This window comes from Atheta coriaria, unplaced genomic scaffold (assembly GCF_025399875.1).
Source record: "Atheta coriaria isolate IRGN ID8LTWV9N9 unplaced genomic scaffold, Caltech_Dcor_3.1 hic_scaffold_7_pilon, whole genome shotgun sequence".
In the NCBI taxonomy this organism is placed as follows: domain Eukaryota; kingdom Metazoa; phylum Arthropoda; class Insecta; order Coleoptera; family Staphylinidae; genus Dalotia; species Dalotia coriaria.
In genome coordinates this window covers 3,517,042-3,541,627 of record NW_027045449.1, presented here as the reverse complement: position 1 = coordinate 3,541,627, position 24,586 = coordinate 3,517,042, and the positions used below count along the sequence as shown (strand labels likewise).

General features: G+C 37.6%; 6 protein-coding genes across 9 annotated transcripts in view; 4 read left to right on the top strand and 2 right to left on the bottom strand.

Annotated features, from left to right (window-relative positions):
- Window positions 1-6,045, top strand: part of LOC135795859 (neuroligin-4, Y-linked-like) — a 117,045-nt gene extending 111,000 nt beyond the window's left edge. The window contains exons 6-8 of the mRNA XM_065307655.1: window positions 3,669-3,820; window positions 3,892-4,010; window positions 4,109-6,045. Of these exons, the coding sequence (XP_065163727.1) occupies window positions 3,669-3,820; window positions 3,892-4,010; window positions 4,109-4,944 (1,107 nt within the window). The 3' untranslated portion in view covers window positions 4,945-6,045. The remainder of the gene's footprint in view (window positions 1-3,668; window positions 3,821-3,891; window positions 4,011-4,108) is intronic.
- Window positions 6,046-6,726: 681 nt separating this feature from the next.
- Window positions 6,727-8,523, top strand: LOC135795440 (uncharacterized). Its single transcript, XM_065307126.1, has one exon. The coding sequence runs from the start codon at window positions 6,727-6,729 to the stop codon at window positions 8,512-8,514; it is 1,788 nt and encodes a 595-aa protein (XP_065163198.1). The 3' UTR covers window positions 8,515-8,523.
- Window positions 8,524-12,431: 3,908 nt separating this feature from the next.
- LOC135795503 (uncharacterized) lies at window positions 12,432-15,275 on the bottom strand. 3 transcript variants are annotated; one of them, XM_065307196.1, is made up of 7 exons: window positions 14,769-15,275; window positions 14,588-14,714; window positions 13,925-14,526; window positions 13,646-13,868; window positions 13,155-13,594; window positions 12,962-13,102; window positions 12,432-12,898 (listed from the first exon to the last, which is right to left on the bottom strand). In XM_065307196.1, exons 1-7 carry the CDS (start codon window positions 14,931-14,933, stop codon window positions 12,632-12,634), a joined length of 1,965 nt encoding a protein of 654 aa, XP_065163268.1. In that variant the 5' UTR covers window positions 14,934-15,275; the 3' UTR covers window positions 12,432-12,631. The 3 variants fall into 3 exon arrangements, with proteins under 3 accessions (XP_065163268.1, XP_065163269.1, XP_065163271.1); XM_065307197.1 differs by having other exon boundaries at window positions 13,428-13,594; window positions 14,769-15,260; XM_065307199.1 differs by having other exon boundaries at window positions 13,485-13,594; window positions 14,769-15,260.
- A 21-nt stretch (window positions 15,276-15,296) lies between these two features.
- On the top strand, window positions 15,297-17,632 carry LOC135795505 (sodium-coupled monocarboxylate transporter 2-like). Its single transcript, XM_065307202.1, has 6 exons — window positions 15,297-15,550; window positions 15,605-15,882; window positions 15,947-16,307; window positions 16,367-16,856; window positions 16,914-17,077; window positions 17,131-17,632. Exons 1-6 carry the CDS (start codon window positions 15,348-15,350, stop codon window positions 17,417-17,419), a joined length of 1,785 nt encoding a protein of 594 aa, XP_065163274.1. The 5' UTR covers window positions 15,297-15,347; the 3' UTR covers window positions 17,420-17,632.
- Window positions 17,461-21,510, bottom strand: LOC135795506 (fumarate hydratase, mitochondrial-like). 2 transcript variants are annotated; one of them, XM_065307203.1, is made up of 4 exons: window positions 21,228-21,510; window positions 19,387-19,536; window positions 19,201-19,326; window positions 17,461-18,918 (listed from the first exon to the last, which is right to left on the bottom strand). In XM_065307203.1, exons 1-4 carry the CDS (start codon window positions 21,318-21,320, stop codon window positions 17,650-17,652), a joined length of 1,638 nt encoding a protein of 545 aa, XP_065163275.1. In that variant the 5' UTR covers window positions 21,321-21,510; the 3' UTR covers window positions 17,461-17,649. The 2 variants fall into 2 exon arrangements, with proteins under 2 accessions (XP_065163275.1, XP_065163276.1); XM_065307204.1 differs by lacking the exon at window positions 19,387-19,536 and having other exon boundaries at window positions 21,228-21,507.
- Window positions 21,511-21,754: 244 nt separating this feature from the next.
- fws (four way stop) lies at window positions 21,755-24,572 on the top strand. The gene is made up of 6 exons (XM_065307195.1): window positions 21,755-21,923; window positions 22,034-22,447; window positions 22,556-22,959; window positions 23,017-23,506; window positions 23,563-24,319; window positions 24,378-24,572. The coding sequence occupies exons 1-6, from the start codon at window positions 21,884-21,886 to the stop codon at window positions 24,505-24,507; spliced, it is 2,235 nt and encodes a 744-aa protein (XP_065163267.1). The 5' UTR covers window positions 21,755-21,883; the 3' UTR covers window positions 24,508-24,572.
- The last annotated feature ends 14 nt before the right edge of the window (window positions 24,573-24,586 follow it).

Sequence of the window (24,586 nt, the reverse complement as noted above, 5' to 3'; positions counted from 1 at the left end):
CATTCTGCGAGTCTGCAGTCATTCGCCTCGCGCATTGCAACCAACACTGCATTACCCCCTCCCCTCAGGCCCCGCAACGCCACCTACTGAACTCGCAGTTTCATCTACTTCTTGATAAAATGAAATGAAGTTGCGCGTGCGAGTCGCGAGAGATAAAACTGAAACTTATTAAGTTTTCTGCGTGGCACGCTAGTAATTATTTCGTTAATTAGTTATTAACGGATAGCGGATGGCGAATGGCGGATATGGCAGGCGCCCGGGAAGCGGATGCTGGATGGGCAAGTGCGACTCTTCTGGCGTCCGCGCGTTCGACTGCAATTCGCGATGTTAATTAAAACTTTCGTGCGCGTTTCAACTGTGGACTATGTTTAGCACTTCATCTTTTTTTAGCAATTATGATTTATTAAGAATGGTTCAAGTCGCTCAATAAAAATTTATGCCACTTAGATTTTCCGCTAGATGGCGTTTATATAACCTAAAAATGTAAGTCGCGTTTTTCTCTTGCGTTGAAACAATGTTTTCATGGTGTTGCACAACTAGCCTGCAGATGAAACATTGCAACACACAATATTTCAATTGTAAATGTGTTCAGTGTGTAACTACAGCCGTTTGAAAGTCAAACTGGTGGCGACTTTCAAACGCACAGTGTGTGTGTGTGTGTTTGTTTGTATGTCGCTTTTGCCGCCGCTGGGCCACGGATTCACTCCTCCAACATGCGCACGTACGAATACAAATATATCAGCCAGTCGAAAACGCGCTCATTTTCGCCGTCGCGCGAACATTTCGCCCGGAAAATGTATTATTTATAGCGTCGACGGGGGCGTCCGCCCACCGCTCGCTTTTTATTTATTTTTAATTATAGTTGGCGCAAAGTTCGCCGCTTTTCCTGTGTATTTGTTCTTAATGTGCAAAAAAACATCAAACAAACACATCATCACCATTCACACACCTTCAAAAAACAAAAATTACAATCGAAATTGTCGCCTACAGAATTAAATTTGAAGTTATTTTCATTTTTCGCAATTTACTTCCGCAACAACAAACTTTTATATCATTTGTACGTCGCGTAATATCTTTCGGAGACAATTTTGTGTATCTGCAAGAGTGTATTACCTACAAAATATTCCTGCGAGTTTTCCTGACGAGGTTTCTTAAATTTTTCCATTTTGCCTACGCCGGAAAAGTTCGCATTTCTTATCCGCGCTGAGATAATTCACTAGTTCCTAATGAGTACACTGCGCAAAAATATAGAAAAAGATGTGAAGCGCAACTGCGCGACGTAAACGACGCAAAACTAAAACGAGTTTATATCATTCGCCATTTTTCGTACGGCAACTTTACTTCTTCATTTTTCTTCAAATTTTCTTCGCGCGCACGAGCACAATTTCTTTCCTGCAAAAGTGCACGCAACGAATGAACTTAATTAGGTTTTAATTATTAATTACTGGAAAATAATGTCAAATGTTCACTTTTCCCAGTGGGTTTTCGGGCGTTTTCTAAGCAATTAGTGTAATTATATGCGCTTTTTTTTCTTTGCAGAACGCAAAATTACATTTTTATCAACGCCAAAGTTTCTCGTTTAACAATTTTTTATCAAAGAGTTAATTTCGTAATTCTAATTGAAGCTTCAAATGCAAATTAAGTTCACTATTAAATTGTCAGCTCCGCCAAACATTATCAACAAGAATTTAATTGATAAAATTAAAATTATTGACATTAGAAATTTGGATTGTTATTCCACACATCCTGTATAATAAAATACCAAATTAATTGCCTCCGGAGTACGCATTCTTCTATTTGCTAACAAACGACAATAAACCCGTGATTAGTTTGGGCGAAATCATTTTCTATCAGCGTCGCTTTGTTCCGCTTAATTGTATCTGGGATTACTTGGCAATGAAAACAAAACTGCCCGGCCACCAATATTGTCCGCTCACGCAGCGCCATCTGAGACCGCCATGACAGTCATTTAACAGATCATTTGGGATTATTTCACCAAATTATAACCCCAACCGCGCGATATCGAACCTCCAAGCCTCCGAGAGCAAACACAATTTCAGTCAGTCACACGAATGAATTTAGTTACAGTCGAAATAAACACTGCATCGTAAAAATTGTTTATCACTGGAAGCAATACCAGGCGCAGAGCATGTTTTGTCAAAAGTTTGTTTTTTGTTTCAACTAGCTGGGGCCGTAATGTTATGCAAAGATCGTAAAAATGCGCTTTGTTTTTGAAACTTTGTGACACTCCTTTACAGCAATAACTGTCAGCCGTGTACAGCCGCTGTGTGACGGTGTTCATAACTTTGTCAATTTTATTTCGTGTCTCTTTTAGAGTCTACTTTGCCAAAAAATATTCGCAGGAACGTAAAACTAACGTTTTTAGTAATAGTAGGAGCAGTTTTTGTTTATTTTGATCAAAAATATCTCAAACTTCAATTTAAACAAAATATTTTTTTCAAAAATTGATTCAAAATTTATGTATTTTTAAGTAATTCGTTAATAATTTAGAGAATTCCGCACATAACCTACAAAAACTCGTCCCTCTTGTATACCACATGTAAGTACCGCTACCTCAATGTCATAAACTCATAAAATTCCCCCCTTGGACATTGTAATCTCACCCGTACCACCTTTTACGCAATCGTAAATTATAGTGCTACGATATTCAAATTCCGCCGTCTTCCGTCCAGTATGTTTATTACAACGATGAAGGTACTTTTCGGTGAGAGTGTAACGTGTGTTACATATAACGCTCATAAAACATAACCTAACTAAATAAAGTGCGAGAATGAAAATTTCACGCGCGTCTGTATAAATATTAATGTTTTACGCGCTTGTCATAAGTGTTTCTGCGATAAAATACGAGATGAAATAATTTCAGATGCGTAGACATATTTGACAAACACAGAATGACATCCGATTTTTAAGTTGCATTTTACGATGTTTGTAAAAATTTCGTGCGCCATCAAATTTCGACTGGGGCTGGGAATTTTTATTAGTCGCCCCGCGCATAAAGTCAATTCAATGCCGCTGCGTATGGAATATGCATGTTTCGTTTTATGATTATAACGTTTGCGCGCTTCCGACTTTGTCCCGCTGCTTCCGGGCCACTCGATAACGAAGACGGCGAGACTCCGCATTCGCCGAGGCTAAAAGGGCAGCCGTCCCCGTGCCCCACCGAAACGACTGCACATTTATTTTCATTACTTGCGTCTCGTGTGAGACGAAATGAAATTTGCGCGAGTGAAATCTTTAAGAGGGCCGGGGGCGCGCAGCATATTTTCATATTAAGTAAAAGTTAAAAATTAGCGAACTTAAAGGAGCGAATTTAACTTTATTATTTGAACGGGCGCGCGGGGTGGAAAGAAAGCCGAGAGAAATGAAACGAGCCGGAAGCCCATCGAATGCATATTAATACTAAGCGCGCACCAGCAGACGGTCTTTTTCTTTTTATCACTTCAATTTCGTACTCTATGCCAGAGAATGCAATTAAAATTCGTGCCCGAATGCAAATTAATTTTTAATCGAAGTTTGCGCCCCCCGCCAAGCTATTACTTTAATGCGTCTGTATTAATTTTGTTAATTTTGTTGGTGTACGTTTAATCTAACCTAAAAGTTAAAAGTTTTTAAATGTACCTAATTAAATATTTTGTGTTTTTTTTTAGCGCCAGGGTTGTATTCATGGTGAAGAACTACCGTACATGTTCGGAGCCCCTCTCGTGGGGGGCCTGATGCACTTCGGGCGGAACTACACCAAGTCCGAGGTGGTCCTCGCGGAGACCACCATGAACTACTGGAGTAACTTTGTGCGCACTGGGTAAATATACACACACCTCTTGATAGAGACGTATTGGCCATGCGGCATGATAAATTATTGACGTTTTGCAGGAATCCTAACGAACCGCCAGAGGCGGACGCCTCCCATGGGACGCGTCAGGAGCGCAATCGCTTCAAGAACGTCGAATGGACAGCCTACGAAGCCGTGCATAAAAAATATTTAAATTTAGGTGAGCCGAGATAAAATCTCCTCAAGGCGTCGAATTATTCATTAATTTGCATAAGTAAATATTGTTCACCGGGACTAAAATATTCCGTTTCGTTGTAGATACAAAACCCAAGCTGAAAAATCATTACCGGGCGCATCGATTGTCCTTCTGGCTGAACCTGGTGCCGGATCTGCATAAACCCGGAAATGATGATGTCCCACGATCACATCACAACCTCCCCGATGAAGAACCGCTACCAAAACTGCCATCGCTCAATCCACGTAAACTGACCACATTGGAACCACCAGTTGGTGATCAACGTACGACCTTAGGTCAGAATGCGTCTGGTATAGCCACACCGCCAAGTTTAGATTCATCCGAACGCGTTGAGGAGTTAGGTGGTAGTGTTAGTACAACATCACACCCGGTAGAAGATGGTTTCGCTGCTTATTCAACAGCGTTGAGTGTGACTATTGCAATTGGATGTTCATTACTGATATTAAATGTACTCATCTTTGCTGGTGTGTATTATCAGAGGGATAAAACGCGCATGAATGATAACAATGGGCATGGTCATGGCCACAACGGAAGTGGTTCTGGGAAGAAACGAAATGAAAACGGGCAAATGCCTAATAACATCTGCGGTGATTTAGAATCCAGCATCATCGGAGTCAAAAGTGACCCGGCGACCATTTTAGGTCATCATCATTCTCATCATCAACTACCTCCGCCCGAGTTTGCTGATCTACCACAGAATAATGCAACGTTGCCACGACCACCACCGCCGCCGAAACTCTGCAAAGCGAACGTCAACACTCTACCACGACAAATGCCGGAAAATCAACCGCTACTGTCCACGCACAGTATACAGTTGATCAACACCGGCACGCTCACCAAGAAAAACACGCAGATGAACAGCAAGCAGAACATTCCCATGGAAGAACTGCGAGTGTGACGTGAACTAAAGTGATTGCTTACGATAAACGTTTTTTAAACCGAACCAAAGCTAAAAACTGCTCAATTAAACGTGAGAATTAAAACCTAAACAACAACAAGACTACAATTGTAGCCCACTAAGTGATTTCAATAACCTAGAACGTAATAAAGACGATTAGTTAAACGAGAATACCGACGAGGACATTTGTATGCAAACTCGACTACTAGTGTGATTACAATATTGTATTTTAGTGAAGAAAAAAAAACAAGAGATGAGAAATGATACGAGATGTTTTTAACTTCGAGGCGAGAGCGAAAACATTTCCTCTCAACTTAAACAAGACTTACTAAGCACTCAGACAAAAGATATAATGTTCACTTTGGAGATATTATTCGACTCTTTCATCGATACCAAATACTCTTTCGTATGTTATTTTTGTGTTGAACATCAATTAGATATCGTACATGTACATAAAGCTCACCGGACACTCCCACACACAGCGACACTCACACATTCACACACCACACAAATCACAAATAAGCATAACAAACAATGTATGTAAATAATTACAATGATATACAAAACGTCATGCAAGTTCTACGATGTGTGTTGAGGAAAAAAATAATCTGCCATTCATAAATCTTGAGCATGATTAATTTTTGACACAATTAATTGTGCTCAATGTTTAAATTAACTTCACATGTGTAACACAATATAATTGATGAGTTATGAAGGGAAGTAATCAAATGAAAATGCACAAAACACGAACGAGAATCAAAGTGACCAATTTAACAAGTAACAAATTGCAAGACGTTAATGACAAAAAATCGACAGCTACATTTGACATGGATTTGACTTTGTCGTTGTTGTTTTTCTTTATTTTATTACTTGGTGAATAGATAAATTGTTATCTTTTGTATTTGCCAATTGGCGCATGATGATGCTGGCGATGATGGACTATTTATATTCACATTAGCACTATTGTTTTAAATAGTACTCATATAAAATTGTTATTTATTCAGATATGATTGTAAAAAATTGATTGGTTAATTTTTAATGTGATTGTTATTGATATCCGATTATCTACTGTATATATAAATTGAAAGAAAAAAAACTTGACATGTTTTCTTATTACTGTTATTGCTTCATATTGATAGGTTTCAACAATTCACCCCCTGTATGTTTATGTTTCGGTTCAACCAATCCCCTAATAGCGTTATTAAATGGATTACTTCAATTCACTACTTACTTATATCAACATTACATCAATACACTTTTATAAACTAATCATAATGTAATCACTAATCAGAAAAAGTCACGCATTGACCTGTTCAATGTCAATAACTCAAACTTGTAGCCGACAGCAATACAAATAATATTACCCAACAATTTTCGGTTGTTTCAGTCGGTGTTTATGTTTGTTAATGGACGGTTAGTTGTTGTTCGAAATTCAATTTCATTTTAAACTTCATGATGCTTTTTAATGTGACAATTTTGTTTTGTTTGCGTATGCGATCCACATGACTAATGGACGCAATAACTTTCGAGCTAAAAGGCTCGAATGCAAATAAGACAGTTGAAAATTGTAAACGTAGATTAGCAAACCGACGAACAAATAATGCGCTGTGTTTTCTAATCGCACGCGATCTCACCCTCCCCGAGGTGGATATAAAATAACGCCGTGTGTGCCATCGTCATAAAAGTGAATATTGTGGCCGATGTGACAACATATCACATTAACAAGTATTTTTAGGTATTTAATACGTGGTACATAAGATAATGTACAGAGTATTCGTGACCATGACGTTGATACATGGATTCTACGCGAGTTTTTTACTGGATGTCTTGGAGGAAAGTAATGATGAGTTCGATGTGACCGGAAAGTTTATTCGGGTTGTACGTAGCAATTTTATCGGTATTAGAAGTTTAGTGTTCATGTACCAAAACTCACATGATGACCACTTTATACACGAGTTAATTGGCAATCATCCATTTTACTGCGTGCAAATCACCAGTGATTATTCAGGAGTACGCGAATTTAACGGTCCATATAATGCTGAGAATGATTTTAATGATTTTGTCACTTTCGAAGAGAGTAAATTGTATCTGTATAAGATTGACGACGATGAATCATTTACGAATGCATTACAGACAATGCACAGCTTATATTTTTACCGAGTGCGTGACAAGTTGCTGATCGTAATGAAGACTGACATTGATCATGAGTGCATTGTCGACACTCTGTTGAAATTGCAAATGCACAATGTGATTTTTGTTTATACGAACGGAAGTGTTTTCACTTACGACAGCATGATGGAAAAATTCTGGTTTGAGATTCAAGACGAAGACTACTTTTATAATAAATTGGTCGATTTTAAAAGACATCATATAAAAATCTCGATGTTTGATCATCCAAGAGACGCCATTGCTATCAAGCATAGTAAATCTTATACAGGACGAGATGGTTTGTTGGCAACAACTTTTCTAGAATGGATCAACGCGACGGGAACTTATATAAAACCCACTGACGGAATAGATTATGGCGAAAATCTTGGACATAAAAATATCACTGGTGTTTTTGGGGACGTAGCAAGAAACTTGACGTCTGTCGCGTTGAATTCACGACTGATGAAACCGGAATTTGAAAATTTAGTAGAGTATACATATCCGCATGATCGTGATGATTTGGTTATTATGGTGCCGTGTGAAAACGCGGATGCTACCATTGAATATTATAAAAGTTTCGAAGGCGCTGTATGGTTGAGTGTTTTGATATTCAACTTTTTCTGCATGTTTGTGTTCATAAAAACCGATACTTTTGACCGAGTATCAACCGCTGCCTTGTATACATTTGGTATATTCTTTGGCCAATCATATTCGATGTCGAAGGCAACCATCGGACGAGTTTTGGTACTTTTGTACACGTTTTATTCGTTTCTGATTGTGGTGCATTACACCTCGCTGCTGATGAGCATCATTACAGTTCCAAATCAACCGAAAGAAATCGACACGTTTGAAGAACTCGCCGAATCTGGACTGGAAATGTACACAGTTGAGCGTTACAAGCGATATCTGGTAAAATACGGAGAGCCATCAGTGAAAATATTGAAGGATCGAATATTTATTGATCCGAAAAAGTCCCTAACTCAATTAATTAATGAACACGGTCAATATGCAATTATTCATAAAAGAAGTGTCGCGGAATGGGCTGTACTTAATCGCAAAAACTATAAAAACGGTAAAATGATTCATCGCATTATGAAGAAGTCACCATTCCCGTGTATTGTTTGTTTTATTGTAAAATATGGCTCACCATTGAAACTCACGTTAAATAAATTTATAAAAAGAATATTCGAAGGTGGAGTGCCGCAGTATTGGATGTCCCTGACATTGAATAAAATATTTTGTGAAGAGAATAAATATTATCATCAAAGTTTTAATCCAGAGAAACAAATTGAATTGAAGGAACTTATACCAGTGTTTTCACTTTATGGAATTGGTATCGTATTGGCGATTTGCCTGTTTATTGGTGAGCTTATTTATTATAATTATTATGTGAAAATAGAAATGCAAACAACAAGTAATTAATAAATTAGATGTAGGTATATAAAAAATATGGCTGTCATAGAATAACAACATAGAATAAAGTTTTTAGACATTTTACTGAAGTTAAATTAGTTTCCAAATAATCTTGTAGTGTACATCTGGTTTTTGTTCATCGTTTTAATAGGTCAGGGCAAAATATTGCATGATGTTTTTTTTTGTTATTTTGTTGTTTTGTTATTTTCATGCTTCAACGGTAAATAAAAATACAAGTTGGATAATTAACGAGTAATATTGATGTCGTTATGTAAAATATAGATAAATAACTTTACAAGAAAAGGGTGGGGACATTTCTAACCTCAAAAAATGCCAAAGAAAATGGGTTATAGAATATAATATTATCATTAAAATATTATTGAATGGTATTTATTTAAATCGGTAATAAAGAATCAGAATAAGCTTCAAATGTCAACTTTTAATAGGCTTTGTGATGCCCATGATGATGGCCACCATGACCACCATGATGGTTATGATGATGCTCATAATATCCACCATGATGTTGGTTTTCAAAATAATCGTGTTGATGGTGGTTATAGTGACCATCATGAGACGGGTAGTAATCAGCGTAGTGGTAATCGTGATCGGGATAGCGCACACTATAATCTCCGTTACGAATTTGAGCTTCGAGTTTATGATGCAAGTGAGAGGCGGTAGCGTGTTGGACGGCGGCGGTGTCTACCGGCACACCATTTGGGCCGATCACGGGCAAATGTTGAGGGCCAGGGTATGTGCCTGTGAATTCATCACCGGACACGACCACAATAGCACACGCAATAACAAACTGCGCCAATTAACGTAAAAATGCATTAATAAGTATTTTAATTAATAATCTAATCTTAGAAATTTTTAACATACCAGTAACTTCATGTTTGAATAGAGGTTTTGACACTGTATTGATAAGACTGCGATCGTATCGCTTTATATAGAGAATTGCGATGCAAATTTTCTAAATCATCACCGGTTGCACTTTACAAGGTCACCGGGTACTGGTGGTAACAAGCATTAACTAAATTCGCATAAAATAAATTAGAGCGCGTTTCTAAGTGAGTTTATAATTTAATCTAGTTTCAAAATTTGAATATTTTTTACTTATATTTAAGTAAAGTTTCTGAGTAACAAAACAAACACATAAATTTTATACACAATACTTTATTATATGCTGTTAAATATTTAAATTACTTATTTATCGTCATTAAATATTATATTATAAGTAAACTTATCTCCGTCTTTTAATAAAACAGTTACATTAAATTTACGCCCTTGTAACAAAAATGGCAACCATTCTTTGGCATCTGGTAGCATTTTATTATACGGAATATCATTAATATGAAACCATTGTGGTTTCATTTCCGCTGTTTCTAACGGCTGAATTGTTTGCTTAAAATTTTTATAATCAATTATATAAAGATACACATCGCGTTTTTTTATAAGTGCGTTTTCTGACTGTACTTTCAGTAGACCAACAAAATCTAAATGTTTGCTTGATATTTGTAGAGCACTTTCTTCCTCTAGTTCTCGAACGGCACAATCTAACACTGATTCACCAGAGTTAACTTTCCCCCCATAGCCATTCCACGTGTCGACAGCGAAACCTCTTTTCTTTAGACCAAGTAGAACTTTGACGCGTTCGTCGTTCTCGTTGTGTTTACAGACGAACACAAGCGTTTGTTGTTCAACAGCAGACATATTTAATGAGTGCTTTTTTTACGAAATCGGAAGTATTGCCATATTTATTTAAAATCGAATAAACTACTAGTTAACTAGTGATTTGACTATGAAATTAATTTGTGCGTGTGCACGAGCTGAGTCATACAGTACGCAACTAACGACATCTTCTCATAAGTACTACGAGTACGAATAGCACTTTCAAGAGTGGGAGAGAAGTGTTAGAACGTCTAAGAGCGATAAGCACATGTGCGAAACACGGAAGTTCTTAAAATAAGTTTAATATATACCTACGTAGGAAGTTAGTGTTGCATGTTTGCATGACTCAGTATAGCTACGGACTATAATATTTTAGTTTACCGAGATTTTCATCGGATTTACAGTGAAGTGTTGGTTGCCTATTGTGAATGAAAGTATAAGGACAAAACCTTATATTAAACCGAACCTGTCTACAGATTTTCCTTTATCTATAAGAGCCCTACCCCAAACAATTTCAATTATACTCCTTGTTCATATGTAAAATACCGGCGCAATTAGCAATCGCGAGATAAATTTTAAGGAAATAGGCGCATCTAAAGAAGTCACTCACCTTAAAACCTGGGATCCAACGTCAGTCTCACAAAATCTTGAGTCCAAGTACCATCGCTGGTAGGATGCTTGTAGTCTGCTCGGCACCTTCTTCCCTCTTTGGTTTGAACTGTCTCTTTGGTTTTACCGCGCAGTTATAAAAACGGACAAATTACGCGGCGAGCACTCGATTGTGATGCGAATCGATTGATATTAAAATTATAATATAAAGAACATTGCGTACTTTCCCTAACAGGTGAAAGGGGACATGGCACGACCCTCCTTCAATAGCTATCCGGGGATTTGAACGCGAGTTTTGATTGAAACTAAACGTGCCGCGAACCGCACTCGATGAGTATTTAGTTACACCTCCCCAGGTCAACCGAAATTACCGTAAATCACTTACTCGTATATTGTTCGAGAAACAAACCAAGTAAGGGAAAACAAGGTGTGATATAAATTAAATCTCAAAAAACTAAAGGAAAAAATAAAAGAAAATAATAAAAATTGAAAATAATAAATTAAATTAAAAAAATAAATAAAAACGAATAAAGTAAATTGGAAGAGTGAAATAATAAACGTAATAAAAATACAGGACAAGGAAATTACAAGGTTGCAGTTTGCAAGTCCAAGAAACACAAAAACCTGAAAACATTCGCGCCCGGGTTACATGAAAATATAATCAAATAAATACCTGAAAAAAAAGCAGAACAAATAATTAGTTGATATAAAATCAGAAATTACTACGCTTTATTTTTAAATAATTATTTTAGTTTTCGTGTACTATACTCTACTTAAATTCCAAATGCGTTATTTATTTAACGTTTGGATCTTCGTTGTGACATCACAAAATATTCTACACAATTCACAAAGTGTGAATATTGTTTTCGATCCACAATAGATGTAAACTTTATCGCTTGAAACTGCATTCCAGGGATAGTAAACAAGCGTGTTTTGTGTGTAGGTCACCTGACCAGTGCGATAACTTAAGATGTAACATCAAGCAAAAATCGTAAACAAGAGCAGTTTCAAAAGACATAGTTGCACTCTATCTCATAACAATCAAAAATTTTTATGCAAACTAAATATTTTACCGACTATTATTGCCTCGTGTTATACTTAGTATGGAACCATCAGCACAGACCAACTAGAAACAAAAATCAGAATTAAAAAAGATGGCCGATTCAAAACTATAATATTCGTTTAATTCGGCACGCGACAACAAACAATGAAGAATCAAATCAACAGGCGAAATTATGTAAAATATCAATGCCGTGTTCATCCACATTCGTCTAATATGCAAATAAATACGGTTCAACAAGTCTTACTCTTAATGACGGCGTGGATTACTCTTCAACTGGTCCAATGGATCGACATCGACACAGGACACAATTTTTAACAGTCATTTCGGCAGATCTGTACGTTGAAATGAACGTTACAACGCGACTGTTGCCGATCTGATAAAAAATAATCTGTGCATGAGCATGCGTGCGAAAGATCGCCGGCACGCGCAACCTTGCGTAGCGGCGTGCAAAGCGGGGTGCAGATAAGAACGAGTTGCGCCGCATCACACACGCGTTAATGTTTGCATATACCAGAAGATATGCATGGCCTCTACGGCCTTCAGCAGGATATTTCACATAAATGCATCCTAGCTCCATCTTCTAGTCTTGTCTTAGAATTATCTTTGTTTTTTCCTTGATGTCGCCAAGAGACATTTAAACTAAATTTAATTGTTATACATATTCTGCAAGATATTTTTAACTGTTTTATAACAAGTCATGACTACAAAATACAGGTAGTAAATAGTGTTTTTCTATGATTGTCCCAGCAATTATGCTTTGTAATGCAGCAAAATTATTACACCGGTTTAATAAGATTGCATCGATTGCTCACGAGAAATATTTAAAAGTCCATTTTGCATGTCCAATTGCTCTTGCAACACCTCTTGACGCAGTTTAATTTCTTTCTTCACATCACGCATAAGAATCGGATGATTCAGCAGACAATTGTGATCACACACTCGTTTAGTACGATAGATAAACATTCTCCGCAAATCTTTACGTCGCCTAGCAGTTCGTACCAATTCCTGCGGACGTCCCCACGTGGTCAAAGGATGAAAAAATCCATGATAAGACTAAAATCATTCAAAATTACATAAACCATCAAACAAAAACCTCAAAAACATCCAAGAACCCACTTTTTTATGGCACAAAGTAACAACAACTCCAAAAGTGAAGGGCAGTAAACAAATCCCAAGAATAGTCCAGTAAATTCCATCAACTGCATCACGATCCACGTGAAATATAGCAGTTTCTAGAATATACACAGCAGAAAGACACTAAAATACAAATATTAACAACACCATCACCAAATAAGATCAATTATTTTACCGTGCACACCACAACAAGCAATTTAGTTGACTTCAAGTGATTGTAAGCACACCCAAAGAAAAAATGATGATCAGCATTGATCCTTTCCAGTCCATAGATAGCAATACCAAGCATTGTTAAAATAAGCAATATTCCAGACGTGTAGTAATTCGAAAGGAAGTTGATGTAATGCAACACATAATGCATACAGTTAACACTTAATAATTGCGATAAAGAGTACACAAACAAGCTGCTGACTATAAATATCAGATTTCGAAAGCGATAGACAAGCACCGATTTCATATGCGACGCCATTAGAATCATCTCCATATTGATGAGCAAGTAACATACTCCTTCAAATAGTGTCAACAGGATATATCCAGCATATATTAGAATACTGAGGTATTTCACAGGCATACGGGCGATTGCAATTGGTATTACAATGAAAACAAAGTGAATACCTGTAATAAATTCTGTTTCAATACAGTAAATTGTTGATATATTATATTTACCAAAGAAGTTAAGACAATTATCCTCTTCAATGCGTACATATTCCCGGAATGGTGCCAGAAAGTATGGTATTGCATAATATATCATAAATCCAGTGAAAATCTTATAAAATGAAATGCGCCAAATTAATCTTGATTGACTAATGTTCGGATGAAGATACCCAATGGTCACCCAGTGCGACGGCAGGTAATCACTGATGCTAAACGCAAATATTTGTAAATATGCCTGAAATTATTACAAATATAAATGAAATGTTTTAAAAATTTAAATATTTAACTTACAAAAAGATTTGTGTATGCGTTTGAATAAACCACAGCAATTGCAGGATCTCGATGCATAATAACAACATAAACCACAAGAATTAGTAGCATAACTTTGAGGAGTACAAAGACCACCCTCAGTGGAAATATGCGATAACGTTGATATTGAAAAATTCTTATAAAAATCACTGCAAACCAGATTAAACCCATCAATTGTCCACGTTCGGGATCATAACTCCAATTGGAGTACGAATTGGAGACTAAGTTATACCCCATAAGGGTGAATTTTTCTGATATTCCGACCGGGACAGCCCAGCCAGGTTTATAACCAAACTTGTCTGTTGTGTTGCATATTTGGGGTTTGTAAGAAACTATCGTATTTTCCCAGTCTAATTCGAAGAATAATCGTAAGGACATAAGTCCACTGGCAAGGATTAAGCCCGTTTCGATTAATTTGCACATTTCCCAGAATATCATACATGTGGATATGCCTTGGAAGAAAGGGTTCATGTCCCAGACGCTGAGGAATGTCCGAGAGGTGTAGTCACCGAAAAATGTGTACATGAAAGCCAAACCGGAGCAGATTAGGATGTTCATTGCTGTGAAAACGATCCATACCAGAACTGTGAATTTACAAAAATGTTAAAAGTTACGTTTTGATGAGTTTTTTTTAAATTTACTTACATCCACCCCATTCTAAGGTTAAATCAATGTAATAAACTAAAAAACGTATGTTTATCTGTAAATGACACACGATAAAGAAGCAGTCCTTTGCTGATATATTAGGTTTCACGTAATTTGAAGATTTTCCCTGAAAATATAACAACTTTATTGACAAGTAACATATTAACTTTGATATTATCACCAGTAAGAATATGCGAATGTTTGTTATGATTCGTTGTGTGATTTCATAAGCCTTTGTTTGTTGAATTGCTAATTTCGATTTCCATTCATTCATTAATTCTTCTTCAGATGTTCTTATTTTTGTTGCCTGTGGGGCAACAGTTAATACCCTTGCAATGTACCTCATTTTGTCTGTTTAAACTACGCAATCAATTCAATTATTAAGTAAGTTGATTTACGCAAGTATAATCCTGATTGTGCTAAATTTTTCTTGTCTGACATGTGTCACAGCTTAAGCTTAGCTGCCTTGTGTTTAATTTTTGATGATACGATGACAAATTCGTTGTTTTCCATCACCATGAACATGATACACATGGAAAAACTTTACATAGGAAGATTAGTTTCTGTTTGTGTGTGGCTACGACAAACAGTTTAATTTATGAAGGTATTTAATTTGCACCGGCATCAACTGATGAAGATACCACAATGTAAATATGTTCAAATATTGTGTAATTTCACGTCACGCAAATATTAATTTGAAATATTTGGAGTTTCGCTATAGTTTCATTGAGCACCTGAAATTTAGAACATTGTATTAACCATGAATGTGAGCGATGTGTCGTTTGAAAATATTCAAGTTACCTTTTCCTGGATGGATTATGGATTGTTCTTGGCGATGTTATCGTTGAGTGTCCTAATCGGGTTATATTTTGGTTTTTGTGGCCATCAGGATAGTGCCGATGAGTATTTACTTGGTGGTAAGAAGATGTCTGCTATTCCAATTGGTGTATCTCTTGTAGCAAGGTAAAACAAAAGTGTTAAGAGTTTGGTTAGGTAGTAACATAACCATATTTGTAGTAATATTTCTGGCATAACTTTACTTGGAGTCCCGACGGATATTTATCGTTTTGGGATAACATATTACCTCTATGCGTTAATGTTAATTCCAGTATGTATACTTACTTATTACGTGTACATACCAGTATTTTACAAGTTGCAAGTGGTCAGCGCCTTCGAATATTTAATGTTACGGTTTGACCGAAAGATTCGTCTTCTCTCTTCAGGCTTATACACAGTTAATACTTTATTGTATTTGCCTATAGTAGTATACATTCCTGCGCTAGCTCTTGCGCAAGGTAAGTAATAAAGTTCACTTGGTCCCTACGTTAACTTAAATTTACCATGCATTTTAATTTTTAGCTACCCACATTAGCATCCATTACATCACTCCAGTGGTCTGTGGAGTATGCATAGTCTACACGACAATGGGTGGCCTAAAAGCTGTGGTGTGGACGGATACCCTTCAATTTGTAGTAATGATTGGTTCAATCATTGGGGTATTCTACCAGGGAGTAAATGTTGCTGGTGGAATTGAAAATGTGTGGAAGAGAGCTGATGAAAGCCATCGACTTGATTTTGATTTTGATATTGACCCAACTAAAAGAGATACAGTACTGGCCACATCAATTGGTACACTTTGTATGGGCTTCTGTTATGCTTCCATTAATCAAAGTTTCGTGCAAAAGTTCTTATCATTGCCCACAAAGAAAGACATCAAAAAGTAAGTTTACCTTTTTTATTCGTCCTTGGCTTCATTTTATTGAATAATCTTGTTTGCAGGTCCATTATATTGTTTTACATTGGAATGCTCTTCATTCAAACATTGGTCCTTGGTATCGGATTGGTAATGTATGCAAAATATTACGAATGTGATCCATTCACGGCTGGTAAGATTAAAAAGCACGATCAGGTGTTACCGTATTACGTAATGGAAGTCGCCACGTTGATTCCTGGCTTAGCGGGTTTGTTTCTATCAGGAATTCTGAGCGCTGCGTTGAGTACACTCTCAGCATGCATGAACAGCCTGGCAGCGTCAATGTACGAAGACTTTGTCAGTCCTTTTGTACCTGCTAGTACCGGACAGAAGACAATTAGTAATATATTGAAGTTTATGGTAGTAATGATTGGATTAATCAGTACTCTCTTGGTTTACGTTGTTGAACACATGGGTAGCATTGTACCCATCAATTTTGCATTGAGCAGTATTACAAATGGACCGCTATTGGGTTTGTTTACGATGGGTATGCTGTTTCCGGTTGCAAACTCAAAGGTTGTTAAATGATTTATTTTAAAAAGAAAAACAAAAAAATATGAATTATATTTATAGGGAGCAATGTATGGAACTATGCTGTCCATCGCAATCATGACATTTATCATAGGTGGAAGTCAAATTCATCAATTTAAAGGAAACATGGAGTACCCAGCAAAACCGGTCTCCACTATTGGATGTGCGAGTAATACAACAATTACGTCACCCGGATCCAGCCACAGGTAGAATTATAAAAACATGCCGACATGCGATGTTTATGTTGTTTGTTTTATAGTACTGGGCAAACAAATGAAGACGACATATTTGTTTTGTTTAAAATCACGCATTACTACTACACGTTTGCTGGCGCAATGATAACCATGGGTGCAGGAGTCATAATATCGTATTTTACACAGAGCGATACCGATTCAAAGGTGAATCCAGATGCTATAAGTCCCATAGTTCACTGGATGTCAGAAAAATGCCAAAGAAGTACCAAATATGACAAGACACATGAAATGCAAGTAAAGGAAGCCGAAGCATTAATGTCGCAAACGCAAATCGTTGAGAAAACCAATACTTAATTGAATATCAAATGATTTTCACACATTTCAAGCCTAAAATATTCATAACAAATGTTTCGCTTTATTTAACAGTAACACTGGTGATTTATAAACTTGTAAAACGTAATTACTCGCAGCTAACTTATGTACACAATAATAAATTAAGTACACACACATAACGAAAAATGATTTATTAAAAATTAATAAATTTTTGAGGGTTCATGATTTGATGTATAGCGTGGTTGATTGATTTACTTTGGTCCCAACATGTCTTCGGGACGCACCCATTGTTTAAACTGATCCTCAGTCAAGTGTCCCAACTTGAGCGCGGCCTCCTTCAATGTAGTGCCTTCCTTGTGCGCGGTCTTAGCGATTTGCGCCGCTTTATCGTAACCAATATGCGGGTTCAATGCGGTGACCAACATAAGACTCTCATTGAGAATCTTCTGGATTTTCTCCTCGTTAGCCTTGATTCCATCAACGCAATGCTCAGTGAAAGCCTTGCAGGAATCACCGATGAGACGAATTGAACGCAGCACGTTCGCTACCATCATTGGCTTGAAAACGTTAAGCTCAAAGTGTCCATTGGACCCGCCAATGGTGCACGCGACGTGATTGCCCATGACCTGCGCGGCAACCATGGTGAGAGCCTCACATTGAGTTGGATTGACCTTGCCAGGCATAATAGAACTACCAGGCTCGTTTTCTGGGAGACTTAATTCTCCCAAACCGCAACGGGGACCGGATCCCAAGAAGCGGATATCGTTACCGATCTTCATCAACGAACAAGCAAGAACGTTCAGTGCGCCAGAGACTTCCACAATGGCGTCATGGCAAGCCAAAGCCTCAAATTTATTCGGCGCACTGACAAATGGTAAACCCGTAAGTTCGGAGATCTTTGACGCGCATTTCTCAGCGAAACCAATGCGAGTATTCAAACCTGTGCCCACAGCAGTACCGCCCAGAGCAAGATTATACAAACGCGGCAGAGTCGCCTCCACACGTTCAATACCGTACTCCAATTGCTTGGCGTACGCGCTAAACTCTTGCCCAAGAGTCAACGGCACAGCGTCCATCAAATGCGTGCGGCCGATCTTAATAATCTTCGCAAACTCTTCCTCTTTGCATTTGAGACTTTCATGCAACATTTTCAAACCGGGCATGAGTGTACAATGAATTTCGACAGCAGTGGCAATATGCATAGCCGTAGGGAAAGTATCGTTACTGCTCTGCGACTTGTTGACATGATCATTAGGATGCACCGGCTTCTTAGAGCCGAGCTCACCGCCCATCAATTCGATGGCGCGGTTAGCAATCACCTCGTTGGTGTTCATGTTAGTCTGCGTGCCTGAGCCCGTCTGCCAGATAACCAACGGGAAGTGGTCGTTGTACAGCTTGCCGCTGATTACCTCATCGGCTGCCTTAACAATATTATCGGCGAGGTTCTTATCCAAGCCGAATTCGACATTGCAAATGGCTGCGGCTTTCTTCAGCGTGCCCATGGCGATAATGACGGGGTACTAAGAGAATAACAAATACATGTGTCAAGGTTAGCATACAATACTTATGATGGTGTCATAGAAATTTCATACAAATTGATTTGTTCAAGGATGTTTAGCAACACATTTGCGGTAAACGTGTTTGGCTGGATTACTTAACGATTACGAATCATGCAAAACACAACAGAACAATAAAAAAAGATAATTTGCAACATTTAGCCATCAGCTAAATTTCAGTAACCATGTCATTCACCTCACATACACGATTAAACACTTAAATCCATAAAATAATAAATAACTCACCGGCATTCTTTCGAATTCACCACCAATCGGAAAATTAATCGTCGATCGAACAGTTTGCGCACCGTAGTACTTATCGTTGGGAACATCCAATGTTCCCATCGTATCGGATTCCTTCCTCATGTCAGTCTAAAAAAGAAACACACTCTCAACATAATCCAACAATACTAAAATACAGCAATGATTAACCGATTTCGGTGCCTCGCAGACAGCGACACTGATGGGACGACAACACTCCGCGCAAATCGAAGGATTCTTGCGGGCAGGTAGGACGCTTTGGGTGTTTGGATTCATGGGGACACCATGTTGGACACTGGGCACTTGGACGGGCATGGATTTCTTGTAGGTGTAAGAATTACGAAAATGATCAAAGCCTTTATAAAAGTATTCGGTTTGTGTGTTGGCAATAATGCCGGGGTAAACTTGCGCGTGTAATTGGACATAGCCCAATTCGGTGGGTGCTTGGCGTTGATAAGCATCATTTTCATCAGTGAAACAATCACAAGGATCAAACGGCGCGGAAGGTTGACTAAAATTTGTATTATTTTGTCCATTATAGTATTCTGCATTAGAATTTTCTGTAGTTTTGTCCTGAGCACCGATTTTGTACATTTTATTGGTGCGAAATTGACAATCGCATACTCCCTGATTTAATAACTCCTCAAGTTTTATGCAACAAGTGTCGCATGGGATTTCTGGTTCTTCTAGAGTCTGACAACATGCATCACAACCTTCAACGGTCTGTTCGTCTTCAGAATGCCCCGAAATTGATATTTCTTGCGATACTCCACAACATTCGCTGCAAATTTCTTTAATACTTGGTTTCTCACAGCATATATCGCATGATCCGATAGTTTTCAGGCTGCCTTCCCCACTGCCTGGCGGCCAGTTTGGATCAAACCTATGACAAGCGCATTTACCAACCATCGAATCCTCAGAGTACCTGCTTGATTCTTCACTGGCCAGACCTTTATCATCAATGCATTTACATCTATCCTCCTCTTGTGATTCAGTATCATGTTCCAATTGTTCACAGCAATTATCACATGGTTCTTGTTGACTTAATTGCTCACCGAAATCGTCACCTCGCCCTTTTTGGCTTAATTGCTCACAACAATTATCACATGGTTCTTTTCGACTTAATTGTTCGCCGTAAACGCCAAGTGGCCCTTTTTGGCTTAACTGCTCACAGCAATCATCACATGGTTCTTTTTGTTCCAATTGCACGCAACAAGCACCACAAGGATCCGCAGAAAATGGCGCACCTGGATGAGTACCTCCATATTGTGTGTTTGTCGCTATTGTTACCGAATTTGAGGCTTGTCCTTTCAGTCTAGTAATAATTCTGTAATTTCTTGTGCCGTTTGATAGTTGGCATGAGCAAGCGCCGCTTAATCCCCCGACACTTGCATTTTCGAGACCAGCACAGCAGCCAGCGCATAAATCACTGGAGCTAGTAGCATGATTCCATTCCACATTTTGATTTTGAATTGCGCTGTCATTGAACGATACAAAGCTGTGGTGGAATGAGTTGGGGTTGGTTTCCAAATAATGGCAAAACTCGCAAAAATGCGTTCCTTCTGTGACGCCGCACGTTTCTTCGGGGATTGTATTCATAGCGACATTAAATCAGAAGTTAAAATAACCACCACACGCGTTTGAAATTTTGATACAATTTGGTGAATTTGATTATGTTATCACGTCATGATGACTTAAATTTATTACAAACTTCAGTGTAACATACGTCACAAACGTTACAAAATATATTTTTAGAGAAATTCAGAAGTATGAATTAAAAACGCATAAAAACAAAATTAATTTTAACTAAAATTACAATGTTTAACGACTTAATATGAATGCAAAGAACCAATTTATCAATATAATCAATACAATTGTTTTTGCATTTTTTAACCAACGCTGTGTAAGGTTTAATTCTGATCTAATTCTTCGCCAAGCACCACACCGCCGTTTGTTATTTTATGAATCAAAAGGAATATGTAACCGTGTGATTGTGATGACATAACACTTACCATACTGGTGAAAATTGAAGCTCTCTGATAGCGCAAGACGTTGCGGAGTGCGGCTCCCACTGGAGTACCGCCGAGACGCAGAGCGAAAGCCATTTTATCGGTTCGCCGGCGACCAATTTGACCTTAAATTGAAATTACAAAACTGTTGCTACCAGCACGACCAACAACCGCCGCTACCAGACTTTTGCTGTTTGCTTAACCACAAGCGTATCAGTCAGTAGCTGCAGGACTGAGTGAAAATTCTAGCAGTTGAAATGATTGCGAGCGAGACAGCAGGTGAATTTCTGTCATAGAATGGTTGTCAAATGTTTTATCTAGCAGTCTAAGGCTCGCCGCTCACTCTATTTTATTGTACTTTACTTGATATGCTTAGCAAGTTGATAGGTGGTATATAACTAATTGTTTCATTAAACAATTTGAACAATTTACAGTTATTACGGATTCATTAATAGCCATATCTTTGTTTTAAGTTGAAAAAGTGTTAATTTTAATCTATGGATTGTTCCTTTGTTGTATGTTGTATTGCCTATAGTTACGCTTAGTAGGTGTATATTTCTGACAGATATGGCAACAATAAACTTAACACGACTACAAAACGTGTGAAATACTTGAATAATGTTGTAAAATACAGTGATAATAATATATTTTTCGTTAAAATGTACGAAAATAGTGTTCGAAAGCAAATGGATGAAGATGGTGAGCTTTTAAATCAATTTAAAATATATAACCTTAAAATGCAGATCAAAATATATAATAATAATTTCTAATTATTTATTACCATAGCTAATTAATGAATATATTTTTAGAATTCTACAGGCATTATCTTCATTCTACCGCCAAAAGTGCCCTTACCCAAAGTCTATCTATAAGTGAACAAGTTCAAAAACTAGGTGAAGGAATAGAAATATTGAATAAGGAGTTGCAAAATCAAGTATTAGAGAAACACAATGACCTCCTGCAGCAGGCAAACCATGCAAGTAAATTGGAGGATATTCTAAATACCATGAACAGCCATGTAGAGAATTTATTTGCAAATGCGGACCGTCTCAAGGTGCAAATTACGAATCCGTATCATGCTTTAGAAAATCATACAAAAGTGCTATCCAGATTGCATTTAGCTAGTCACATTTTACGGCAAGTGAGTCGTATTCAACAACTAAGTAAACGGCTCAATTTGACTAATGATCCTGTTCAGAAAGCGACAGTTTTACAAGAATTGGGTGAGTATCAATTACTATATGCAACTAGTTGTACATAATTTGAAAAATTTCAATAACTAATTTATGTAGAATTGCTTTATAAATGTTATTTCTCGCTCCATTTAATAGAACAATTAGCAAGTGATCCTGAACTCGTCGATATCGAAGCCGTGAGTTCAGAACTTCGAAACATTCGTGCACAACAACAGAAAGTTGTTAAATTAGCGAATGGATCATTGACGCAAGGAATAATCAACGAGAATTCAACGCAAACGACGACGGCGTTGCAGATTTTTATTAATTTGGGCACGATTTCAACATCTATTCAAAACACAGTGGATATTGCGCTGGCAGAATGTCGCGAGAGTTTGAAAACAACGTTTGATGTGCGAGTTAATTTGGACGCGGCGACAATTAAAGGCAAACAAGGACCCGGCAGGGCTGCTTTGACTTCATCGCAGGGATTTCGTACAAGAATTTGGTCGGATATGGAGAAGGTGTTCTCGGATGAAATTTATCAACAGTGCAAACAGGTAAATTTTAAATCTAAACAAGTAGAATAGTTATTTAAAGTAAAACATTTCGTGTAGGTTAAATTCCTACAATACACTTTAACAAATATCAACCGAGACTTCGACGATTTGTCCAGCAACTTCTGGAATTCTCTTGGTGATGTAATATCTGAAGAAGTAAAAAACGCGGTACCATCAGTGCAGCAAATGCTCGAGGAAGACTACCCCAAACTGTTGAAGTGTTATTGTGATATGATAAAAAAATTGCGCTACGAGAAATATTCATTTGATCGAAGTAACTTAGAAAAATGTGAAAACGCCTATTTGAGTAATTCTTGGACGAGATTATTAGAACCCACGCAGAGTATGTTCGTTCAAGAGAACTCTGCACCAACTCACGATCAAATCGATGGTTTAATTCGTAGTATCACGAATGAATTGAGTCTGGCACTGGTCGAAACACAATTAACTGAGAAAATAGCGAAGAATGTCACGAAATGTATAAAATTATATGCGGTTAAAACTGAACAGTTGGTTGCTACTGGACCGGATGCTTCACAAGTTATTGGTGAGTAAACAATTACTTTTTTTCGTAAACTTATTAATGATATTGATTAATATTAGCTGGAACAATGAACACCGGGCAACAATTGAATACGAAACTAGCCAATGCAATGTATTACCTGCAAACACAAATCAATCGAATGTTAGTCAACATGAAAGAGACTTTATCGCAAAATTCCATTCAACATATATCGGAAAGTCTCCAAGTTTTGGATACTTTGACTTCGGCATTGATTCAACCGCTAGTTCAAAGTATCAATGACACAATCGATACTATTCTGGTAACAATTCACATCGAAAATGATTGGAATAAGCTACAAGTCACAGCGAGAACGCAAATTCCATGTAGTCCATACATGCGTGAGTTAGTGCAGTTCATCGGTCGGATTTATCCAACGTACTTAGCACACTTTGAAAATAAAGATATTTTGGCGAACAAATGCAGCGATATTACCCTACGATGTATTGAATTGATGGTGAGACATACGTCAATCCTGCGACCGATTTCCCAAGGCGGTAGATTGCGTTTACAAGCTGATTATGGATATCTGGAACAATCGTTGAAGATTCTATGTCCGTATCTAACTGATTTAGGCAGACCCTACCGATTGTTTAAGTCTATGGCTACATTAGTAACACAAACACCGCAAGAGATAGTCGATAGTCAAGGTTCCGGAAGTTCAGTACCACATAGCACCGTCTTGTTTTTGTTATTCTCGTTTGCGAATAGTGAATTAGCCAGTCCACATCAAAACACCGGATGGACGATTAAGAAGTTATCGAGTTGGTTGGATGAACATCCATTGGAAAGCGATAGGTATGTTTTATAAATACTTAAGTTGTATATATAATAACTGTTTCTTGCATGTTTACAGACTAGATTTGATAACAGGCGCTCTGCAGAGATACGAAACCTTGATTCGCCAGAAAAACCAAACAAATTTCGATCCGGTGTATCCAATTATGTCAAACTTTCTACAAACTGCTGTGGCAAACAATTCCTAGTTATGCAAAGAGCGCATTTTAACTTTGTATTATCGATATTATATATTAATATATATTAAAATCAATTGCTGTTTGTTTG

Excerpts from the sequence above, each read along its gene's own strand:
- LOC135795506 (XM_065307203.1), bottom strand. The coding sequence starts at position 21,320 with ATGGCTTTCGCTCTGCGTCTCGGCGGTACTCCAGTGGGAGCCGCACTC. Across the intron at positions 19,327-19,386 it reads TCTGCGAGGCACCGAAATCG|ACTGACATGAGGAAGGAATC; the intron begins GTTAATCATTGC and ends TTTCTTTTTTAG. Across the intron at positions 18,919-19,200 it reads GTGAATTCGAAAGAATGCCG|TACCCCGTCATTATCGCCAT; the intron begins GTGAGTTATTTA and ends TTATTCTCTTAG.
- LOC135795505 (XM_065307202.1), top strand. The coding sequence starts at position 15,348 with ATGAATGTGAGCGATGTGTCGTTTGAAAATATTCAAGTTACCTTTTCC. Across the intron at positions 15,883-15,946 it reads TGCGCTAGCTCTTGCGCAAG|CTACCCACATTAGCATCCAT; the intron begins GTAAGTAATAAA and ends TTTAATTTTTAG. Across the intron at positions 16,857-16,913 it reads TTCCGGTTGCAAACTCAAAG|GGAGCAATGTATGGAACTAT; the intron begins GTTGTTAAATGA and ends TTATATTTATAG.
- fws (XM_065307195.1), top strand. The coding sequence starts at position 21,884 with ATGTACGAAAATAGTGTTCGAAAGCAAATGGATGAAGATG. Across the intron at positions 22,448-22,555 it reads GACAGTTTTACAAGAATTGG|AACAATTAGCAAGTGATCCT; the intron begins GTGAGTATCAAT and ends TCCATTTAATAG. Across the intron at positions 23,507-23,562 it reads GGATGCTTCACAAGTTATTG|CTGGAACAATGAACACCGGG; the intron begins GTGAGTAAACAA and ends GATTAATATTAG.
- LOC135795440 (XM_065307126.1), top strand. The coding sequence starts at position 6,727 with ATGACGTTGATACATGGATTCTACGCGAGTTTTTTACTGGATGTCTTG.
- LOC135795503 (XM_065307196.1), bottom strand. The coding sequence starts at position 14,933 with ATGAGGTACATTGCAAGGGTATTAACTGTTGCCCCACAGGCAACAAAA. Across the intron at positions 14,715-14,768 it reads ACATTCGCATATTCTTACTG|GGAAAATCTTCAAATTACGT; the intron begins GTGATAATATCA and ends TTATATTTTCAG. Across the intron at positions 13,103-13,154 it reads TGCTTGTTGTGGTGTGCACG|TGTCTTTCTGCTGTGTATAT; the intron begins GTAAAATAATTG and ends TTTGTATTTTAG.